At 29.9% G+C, this 10,186-nt stretch overlaps 1 protein-coding gene across 1 annotated transcript; it reads left to right on the top strand.

Annotated features, from left to right (window-relative positions):
* Positions 1-5,244: 5,244 nt before the first annotated feature.
* On the top strand, positions 5,245-6,683 carry LOC105777057 (60S ribosomal protein L8-3). The gene is made up of 2 exons (XM_012600111.2): positions 5,245-5,787; positions 6,226-6,683. The coding sequence occupies exons 1-2, from the start codon at positions 5,348-5,350 to the stop codon at positions 6,566-6,568; spliced, it is 783 nt and encodes a 260-aa protein (XP_012455565.1). The 5' UTR covers positions 5,245-5,347; the 3' UTR covers positions 6,569-6,683.
* The last annotated feature ends 3,503 nt before the right edge of the window (positions 6,684-10,186 follow it).

Here is a 10,186-nt window from a genome sequence, read left to right on the forward strand (position 1 = left end):
AAGTTATGTGATATTAGATATTTAGAAGATTTTTCTAAAAATTTCTTCATGAATACCAAAAACTAAAAATTGAAAATATAGAATTTTGGAAAAGCCAATATTTTCATAAATTACCACCTCGTGGGATGAGATATGTATAAAAAGTATGTATCTTATTTAGAGAAACATAGTGATATGTCGGTATACCATCGATAGTATAGATACTATAGGAAATAGGATAAACTTTGCAAAAGAAAGAATAACTTTACATTGTTTGCAAAGTAAAGCGCTAAACAAGTTAAGCATAAACTAAGTACTAATTCTTGTACTAAAATTCTAGAAAATGAATGAGAATTTGGGTGTAAACAAATACTTCCTAATAATTATAAGAAAAATAAAAATATAAATTAGCTAGATGGAAACTAGGAAATAAAAATATCTTGGTAAAAACAAAAGTTTGTTAGAAGAAAAACTTCTAATTCTAAAAACAAATATGTAAATGTTTTATATGTGATGAAGAAGGCCACATAGAAACAAATTGTCCTAACAAAGGAAAAATGCTAGAAAAATAATTAAAAGTCTTGAAGAACAAAATTTAGAAATATACTATGAAAAGAAAATAAATCTCAAGAAATATTATATTAATTAATATCGAAACATATTCGATATTGATGAAGAATATATATTTATGTTAGGAACTAGTACTAATAATTAATTAGAAGAAATTCCTAATTCTTAACAATAGGATATAAAATTGGGAAATTTAATTGGAGAAGAAAAAGACCTTTCGATGAAATGATAGAAAAAATTAATAAAAATTATATCTCTAAAGAAGAAAAATATAAAACATCTAAGTTTAAAATATGGAGTCAAAGACACATAGAAAAAATAAGCGAAATCATTGCTAAAGATACTAGAGGAGGATTAACAGAAATCCGTTATTTACTAAAGATAAAATCAAGAAGATTAAAAGGAATATCCTCGGGTTACATATATCCATTTAGGGATAATAATGATAACTATTAGAGCTCTATTTAGGAAGGGTCATGATATTCCTATAATAGTTGTTCTTTTAGATAAAAGATTTGAAAATCCAATAAAAACACTTATTAGAGGAATTCAGTCTAATTTACATACATGAGTAATAGGATTTAAGGTTAAACCAAATTACTTTATATCCATTACAAATCATCTAATAGAAGAGTGTTTATGCCTTAGAATTCGGACAAAAATTTTGATATTAATGATTTAGCGGAAGATCTAGCAATAAGTTGGACTTCTATTAATAAATATACAAATACAAGCGAGGTAGAAATAAAAGAGATTAATAACAAAATTATTGAACTTTTGAACCTAATAAATTTACTACCGAGATACACCAAAACTATTACATTTAAGATATCTATCAATACCAAAAGATGGATGATAGAAAAAATTAATAGTGCAAGTACTTCTAAACCAGTAAGTAATAGAATATATGTCATCCGGAAATAGATTATATTTTAAAAATAATACTATAACAAATATAGATGAAAATTTAATGTTACCTTCAAATAATCCAATAGAGGAAGATGAGGATAATATTAGTAATAATTCTACACCAATAGCAGTAAAAATAGTACATATTCCTATTTTCCCCTGAGAACCAAGTAAAAATTCTAGAAATACGAGAATGGAAGAAATTCAAACTTCAACAATCGTTAAACAAATGAATGTTGGAATATATATTGAAATTACATTTCAGTTTAGAGAATATAAAAATATTCTTTACATGCTTTATTAGATCTTGGAGCTACAATTTGTAGTTGTAGAAAAATGCTATTCGATAAAAAATTGGGAATTAATGAAGCATCCTATAAAAATAGTAGGAATAGATGGTAATAAAACCATAATTAATTATAAAGCTAAAATATACCAATCTACATAAATAATGTTAGATTTGTAATACCAAAAATTCTATGTTTCCTAAAATGCAAGGAGACATATTATTGGGTAATAACTTTATATGTCAATATTTATCATTTACTATTGATAAAAATAAATTAGATTAACTATAAAAAAATCTTCTATAGAAATACCATTAGTAGATAATAATAAAATTGTGTGTAATAAAACTTTTACACCATTAAAAGAATAAATTATGTACTTTTATGTTATTATATAAAGTACTTATGGATAGAGGTAAAAAAACCTCTAATAAAAGAAACAGTTGGAGAATGGACAACTGTTCATAAAAAGCCCAACAAAGGGAAAATAACAACAAATTCCAAACAAAGATCTGTACCTGCACAAGTACCATTTTATCTTAATTAAGGATATTATGTGCCTTATCCAATGGTAAATCAACCTATTGGAACTTCTTTATCATTGAAATCAAAAATGGTAAGTCAATCACAATGGTCCCAAGATCCAAATGTGGCATTTCAAGCCAGCTATGCTAATATGATTAAGGGAGTAGAGAATTTGTTGAAACAATAACAAACAACAAATTCAAGAGATAAAAGGTTTTTATAATCCTGGTTTATTACCAGATTTATATAAGTTTATTAATGAAATATGGAAAACTCATGTTTCTGACCAAAAAGCAAATTTCAGAAGAACTCTTAGTAAGCTTTCATTATTTTTAGTTGAAAAACAACTAAAGAAAATAAAGTGAAGATTTACTATTAAAATCTATTTTATATAGGGGTTGGGATGAATTCCAAATATATTTTATGGAAATTAAGGAGATAAACAATCTTCTTGATATATTTCAATATTTTCTTGATAAAGGAAATATAGTCCCATTATGAATAAAGTATTTAGAATATGCTTATATAATAAAGCTAGAAATATTTTACCTATAGAAATATTTAACAAAATAAATGGAGACCTTTGCAAACAACAAGCTTTATTTAAAAAGTATTTTCGAATATTTTCTACAAGCTTATATTTTTACTAATGATATAGGAGAAGAGATTCCTACTATCAAATTTAGATTAGATCATGAACCGTTCGATATAATTAGTATTGAATGGGGTTTTATAAAAGAAATAATAGTACAAAGCTTTTCTTTTCATCTTTTAAAAGATTTTCCTGCAGTCGTTAAAACGACATTATCAAACATCATACACAATGATGACATTTTCTACTATTTTTATATACAAATATGCAGTCTTATTGGTATTGCTAAAAAAGAAAAATTTTATCAGCCTTATCAAATATGGATTATTCAGAAGATAATTGCAAGCCCTGAGTTATCTACTGTCAAATAAAATAAAGAACACTTGGAAATAACAATTGACAGATGTCACAATGATTTAGATTATTATAAAACCCAAGCTGGGATTGATTTAATAGCTAAAGCCAAATATCTTCTTCAAAAAAAAGATTATAAACTCCGGATCGATGGCAGAAGAATATTGGCATATCATTCTGAAGAAAGAGATGAAAAATCTGTACGAATATTAAAAAAGATAGCCAACATAGAAATTGAAGATTTTCCATCTCACATTCTAGAAAAAATCAGAAGCACATGGGAGAATTGGAATTCACCAAGATTTCATTTGATTCATTAAATTTGGATGAAATTGAAGAAATGAATCTAACAACATCCAAGAAAGATAAAAACAAAAAAAAGATGATACTAAGAAAAGAAGCAACTCAAGAAAAAGGTCATCCACTAGCAAACAAAAAGTTTGGCAACATAAAATCTATAATGTGAAAACCACAAACAAACAAAAAAATTTGTAAGATGGACACAACAAATCAACTATGATGCAATCAATGATGGAAGCAACCATTAATGATGTCAGATTACAATCAATTCAACCATGTAACGTGGAAGCAACCAGGTGCATGCAATTAAAGAAGTACAACGTGGAAGTAACCACATCCACAAAAAGACAGGATCCTTATTAGGAACACTGTGTGGGATTCAAAAAACAATTGTATAGAATTAAGAAATTCAACTATAAATATAGGAAGGAAATCAATTGTATAGGCATCGATCTTTTATAGTATCTTTTTCTTTTTAGCTTTTCTTTGTAAAACTTTCCTTTACTTTACTTTTGTAATATCCTTATAAGTCTTCCGCATAAACCCTCACACTCAACCTTCCCCCAGAAATTTAAGAATTAATTCCCATACTTTAAGTAAATCTTTCTAGTAGAAGAAAGAAAGGACAATTTGGGCACTAATAACCAATGACAAATTAAAGCTTTGAGTTGAACCTTGTTTCATCACCTTAGCACCTTACTTAGCAGGAAAAATAGCTTTGTGGATGAGTGGATATAAAAAGGCTTACAACCATTTAATATAGTTTGGTTGATGTGGGATGTAACCAAGTTTTTGCTTCATGAATTTAAGTTGGATTTTCTCTATGTTGTATGCTTCAACAAACATGCTAAATATTGCAGATCCATCCACTCTAGGAACCACGAGACTCGAAGTTTACAATCAAGTCCCTTGGCTCAACTCTCAACTTGGAACGGGCAAACCAATGTTAAAACAGCTCGAGATCCAACTCAAGCAAAGCCAAACCCGCATTCCATCACCTTAAAACCTCCTACTCAGGTTACAAGCTCAAGTTACCAAGCTCGGCGACCAATAAGGAGAGAAAGGGCTATATATACAATTAGTCCCTTTTGATTTTGGTCGATGTGGTATTCTCTTTCTTTCGAGGATGCTTTTACTTGTTGAGGTGATGAGTTTGTGAACTTCATGGAAAAGTTTAAAATGAAGATTTGGAGAAAAACTAGGCAATAGGTTTTACATAATTTGTGAAGAAATTCATCCTGAGTTAAACATAATTCTAATTTGAGACGTTGATTTCAATATATAACATTGTCATTTTTCCCCATCCAATTCAGATCTGAATATCAATGCCTTTTTATTTTATTACTATAATTTTATATTCCGCCACCCAAATAAATTAAAGTAATGTATCATACCGAACATTTCATCCCATAATATTACATCCTCATAATCTCATTACATAATCTTAGATTTTTTGGTAATATCACATTACAAAAATCACGTTGTTTGCTGGATTGGGCCATGTTATTCACGAAGCCTGTTTTCTCTAAGTATTTATGTTGTGGATGTCTTATAGTTTTGGACTTCTTCTAGTTGGTTTTAGGGTTATAATAAAATCCAGCAGATTTAAATAATAAAAAAAGAATTGCACTTCATATGCCCATCTGGCCCAACCCAAATTTTTTGTTTCTTTCCCAAAATCAGAAGCCCAACAACAAAAAACCCTATAAATCATCATTTATACATCATCGAGCAAACCCTAACCCTCAACCTCCATTTTGCCCATTTCACTGCCCTCCCCTAGATCGTCTCCAAGAGAGAGATCTCCCACATTCACACACACATTCACTGAATGGGTCGAGTCATCCGAGCTCAACGTAAGGGTGCTGGTTCCGTCTTCAAGGCCCACACCCACCACCGCAAGGGTCCTGCTCGTTTCCGCAGCCTCGACTTCGGTGAACGAAATGGCTACCTCAAGGGTGTTGTCACCGATGTCATACACGACCCTGGCCGTGGCGCTCCTTTAGCCCGTGTCGTCTTCCGTCACCCTTTCCGTTACAAGAAGCAGAAGGAGCTTTTCGTTGCCGCCGAGGGTATGTACACTGGACAGTTCGTCTATTGTGGTAAGAAGGCTACTCTTGTGGTCGGAAATGTATTGCCTCTTAGATCTATCCCTGAAGGAGCTGTCGTTTGCAACGTCGAGCATCATGTCGGTGATCGTGGGGTTTTCGCTAGGGCTTCTGGTGATTACGCTATTGTTATTAGTCACAACCCTGATAACGACACCACCAGGTCACTGATTCTTGCTATGCTTTAACTTCAATTTTGATTTGGATATGATTGATGCCTGATTGTTATTTGGATCTGTTATCATTATTGTCGTATATTATTTTAGTTATTGCTTATCCTATGTATATAATTTGCAATAATTATATGTGCTCATATATAGGCCTACCTCGTGAGAAATAAAGAAAACATATTGGATGTGAAGGACTGGGATTGACCTAGCTTGAACTATGAATTGATGTAATGTAAAAAGGAATAGCATCTCTTAGGTAGACTAAACCTTCTACTGAGGTTTTAGTTGGATGGGTTGACTTAGATTACTATTTTCGTTCTTAGATGTGAAATATCATTTTCTTCACAGGTTCAAGGGATGGTAACATGGTTGGGGAAGTGTGGATTAATTAGTTGTTTTGGTAGTGAGACTTTTGGATTGTAATTTTACAGGATCAAGCTTCCATCTGGTTCGAAGAAGATTGTTCCAAGTGGTTGTCGTGCCATGATTGGGCAGGTTGCTGGAGGTGGTAGGACTGAGAAACCTCTGCTTAAGGCTGGTAATGCTTTCCACAAGTATAGAGTGAAGAGGAACTGCTGGCCTAAGGTTCGTGGTGTGGCTATGAACCCAGTTGAGCATCCCCACGGAGGTGGTAACCATCAACACATTGGTCATGCTAGTACAGTTAGACGTGATGCTCCACCTGGACAAAAGGTTGGTCTTATTGCTGCTAGGAGGACTGGTAGGCTCAGAGGACAAGCTGCTGCCACTGCTGCCAAGGCCGATAAGGCATAATAGGATACTAGTTGTTTTGGCGTTTATAATTACATCAATGACTGTTAAAGCACATTTAAGCTAGAAATTTTGTTTGAAATTTCAGATATGGTACTGTTTTGGAGTTTGGATGACAGTTGTTTATGTTTTCGAGTTTGGGTTTTATGTGAAAGTGTTTTATGCCAGTGTTTCCAATCATTGTTCTATTCGTAGCTTCCATAAGGATTTGGTTTACGATTACATAATGTTTTCCTAAATGGTTGGTTATTGACGTAATTGAAAGTTTGAACAGTTAATATCTAAATGAAGAATGACACACTGTTCAAACATATATAAGCAACTTTCAATTTCCTTTTTATAGAACATCTTCCAAAATTTGTAATATGTTTATATATATATATTTTTATGTAAGGATTGATACATATAGAGTTTGATTTTTTTTTATGATTATACATATCAAACTTTAATTTTTAATTTTAGTTAACATGTATACATAAGTATTTTAATTCAATTATACATACAAAAAAATGAACACATTTTTATATTAGGTAAGTATAGTTATTTGTATATGTAACATGTAAACATAAAATGATGTTATATCAATAATGATGTTAGTTCATGTGTAACATTGCACATCGAGCCAAAGTTAATGTGTAGTTTTGCCCCTAATATATATTACTATATATTTAATTTTATGTGTTATAAATTACAAAAATATATAAAAATAATATAATATAATAAATTACAAACTTAAAATGGATCAGGTCAAGCTCAGGCCTTGAATTCTTGAGCCCGAGCTTAGTTCATATTTGAAATAGGCTTAATCTTTTAGTTTAAACCCATTTTTCATGGTCTACTTTTTTCCAACCCTTTCTAATCTTTGGATGGACATTTAAGCTTAGGCGATAGTTCAACCCTTGAATAGATCTAAATTTGAGCTCATAAATTAATTCAAATAAAACTTACCATAAATTGATAAAAATAAAATCAATCAAAAATGAAGTAATTTATTTATTGAAGAAAAGAAAGAAATACTATTGTAAAACATTTACGATATAATATATATTACTCTCGCTAAACTTCTTTAAATTTTAAATTTAGACTTAATTAATTAATTAATTAATTGCGTTGGATTATTTTACATTTGAGTACTTAATTTTATATTTGATAATTAATTGGGTAAGTTAATTGTGCTGGGGTATTTATTGAAATTAATTAATTAATTACTTAATTGTATTTAGTTATTTTGTATTTATGTTGGTTTATATGCCTAATTGGTTATTGTGTATTTGAATATTAGGTTGGGTTTAATGTTTGATCAGCTAGTATATTTAAAATAAAAAATCAACATAAAAATTACCTAGATCGAATAAATTGATAAAATTAAATTAAATAAATTGAAATAATTCAATTCATGAAAGGGAGGATTGTTTAGGGTCAATTTGACATTGATGTTACGGTTGAGAAGTGTTTTGAAAAGCTTGGTTTGGAAATAGTGCTTTTGGAAAGTTTCGTGAGAAAATGTTGTGAAAAAGTGTGGTTTGTTAATTTAAGGTGTTTGGCATTGCTGTCAATAATTGTGGTGGGACATTAAAATGTTCATTTTAGACATAATATTAAAAATTAAAAATAAATTGAATTAGATAATATTTAAATGATTTAATATAATTATACATAATATATATTTTAAATACTTTTAATAATTAATAAATTATTTGTAAATTTAATTATACATGAAATATTTTAAAATTTTAAATATAATAATAAATATTATCTAAATAATTTAACATAATGATATTTGTAAACAAATTTAAATAAGTTAATACAATGGTACATTAAATATTTAAATGATTAAATATAATGATATATAATATTTAAATTTATCAAAATTTTAAATACACTTTAAATAGTTAATACAAATAAGGGTATTTTAATAATTTACACTTCCAAATGCAAAAGCCAAAAGTACTTAAACCCTAACTTTTGCGTTTGGGCGGAAAAATACTTTTCTACCGCACTTTCAACCCCCAAAGCCAAGTGTTTGACATTGTTTTGGGGTGAAAAGTGTTTTCAACCCCAAATGCATTCTCAAACGGGGACTTAATAGTGTTAGAGGTATAGTTATCTCGTTCAATATAACATTTTAATATTTCATTTGATAATTGTCTTCTCAATGATTTTTACATGTAAAGCAAAATGTATAACAAATAATTGCTCATTGATTACTTGATGTTTAATTAATATTAAGTTACATCACATAGTCGAATTGTAATGCAATAAGATAATTTGTATTAAAAGGTAATCTAAATTCATGGGTTAGATTGAGTAAATGACTTATGTTAGGACAATTATGTTGTCTATAAGTCTAATCGGCGATAACTTGCCTTGACGATTAGAGCAAGATTGACTCTCAAAATAGAGACATAAATGTGATTGTCTGGGCTGACAACACATTGGGTATCACCCAAATTGGAATAGTCCTAGACTTATTTATTCATTAGTTTACATGTGGCATTCATAGTGTAACTTACATAAGTCGTAAGTAAGTGAATGATCATGTGCATGACTCATGTACTTGAATATATTGAAAACCTATGCTCTCAATGAAGTGAGTTGAAAGTTGGTATGTTGTGTACATGACTTATGCACGATGTTTGCTTCACTCACAATAGTGGAGTTGTAGCTTGATAAAAAGAGCAAATGATATTCTCTCGTTGGTATTGTATGGATTATGAAAATAAAATATGGATATTGGTCATTTGTGCGAGACAAATGATTTTATCATTACTAGTATAAGTAATGATAATTTTCATTACAAAAGATACAATAGTGACCATGAGATAAAATAAAAGATTAAATTAGGTGAACATATTTAGCCTAAAGAGGTCTTGGATATCTTAGGAATGTAATACAAATATGACAAGCTCATTGAACTAAAGCTTGGAATAAGTAGCTTGTGTAGTAGCATATAATGTTGGTGTATGGAGATGAGAATAAACTATTGAGAAATAAACCAAACGCTTCAAGGAATTGTTGAAAACAATCCAGTTTGAAAATGATTTTCTTGCACAGTGGAAAATTAAAATTTTAAAAGCTGAACCAGTGTGTAATATTTATAGCAATAAACCCTTTATCGAAATCGCACCTATGTTTTCTGCTGGACAGATCATTGTCATTCTCAGATTTCAACCGAATGATTTTCTCTACTATTCTTGTACCACGGACTACTTTGAGCGTGGGCTCGAATGAATTTGAATCAAACACGAAACCATAAATTATTTACTTTGCTTTCAGTGGAAAAACAAGTCTCTCTCTAATAAAAATCGGTAGAATTGTTATTTCGAAAAATAGAATTTATACTTTAGAAAATAAATTATCACTATTTTCGGGCAGAATAACAATATCCCAAAGTCGTATTTTTAGTGCATCTATTTATAAGGAGAAGAAGTGAAACCTTTGTTAAATTAGTAGAAGTCTATTTCAATAGAAAAACAAAATCCTAGTCTAATTAGATGAGGGAGCGACGACAACCCTAGTTAAATATACTAGGGTTTTTCGTCCCATGTGTTTAGCATGAAGGTCTTTCGAGCCTCTCCCGTATCGGGTCCAATTATAAGTAATTTCTAGACTTCTAACCCT

This window comes from Gossypium raimondii, chromosome 10, assembly GCF_025698545.1.
Source record: "Gossypium raimondii isolate GPD5lz chromosome 10, ASM2569854v1, whole genome shotgun sequence".
NCBI lineage: Eukaryota > Viridiplantae > Streptophyta > Magnoliopsida > Malvales > Malvaceae > Gossypium > Gossypium raimondii.

What these genes read in the sequence shown, in the direction of transcription:
- LOC105777057 (XM_012600111.2), top strand. Translation starts at nt 5,348, where the DNA reads ATGGGTCGAGTCATCCGAGCTCAACGTAAGGGTGCTGGTTCCGTCTTC. An exon ending in CCTGATAACGACACCACCAG is followed by an intron (nt 5,788 to 6,225) that starts GTCACTGATTCT and finishes GTAATTTTACAG; the next exon opens with GATCAAGCTTCCATCTGGTT.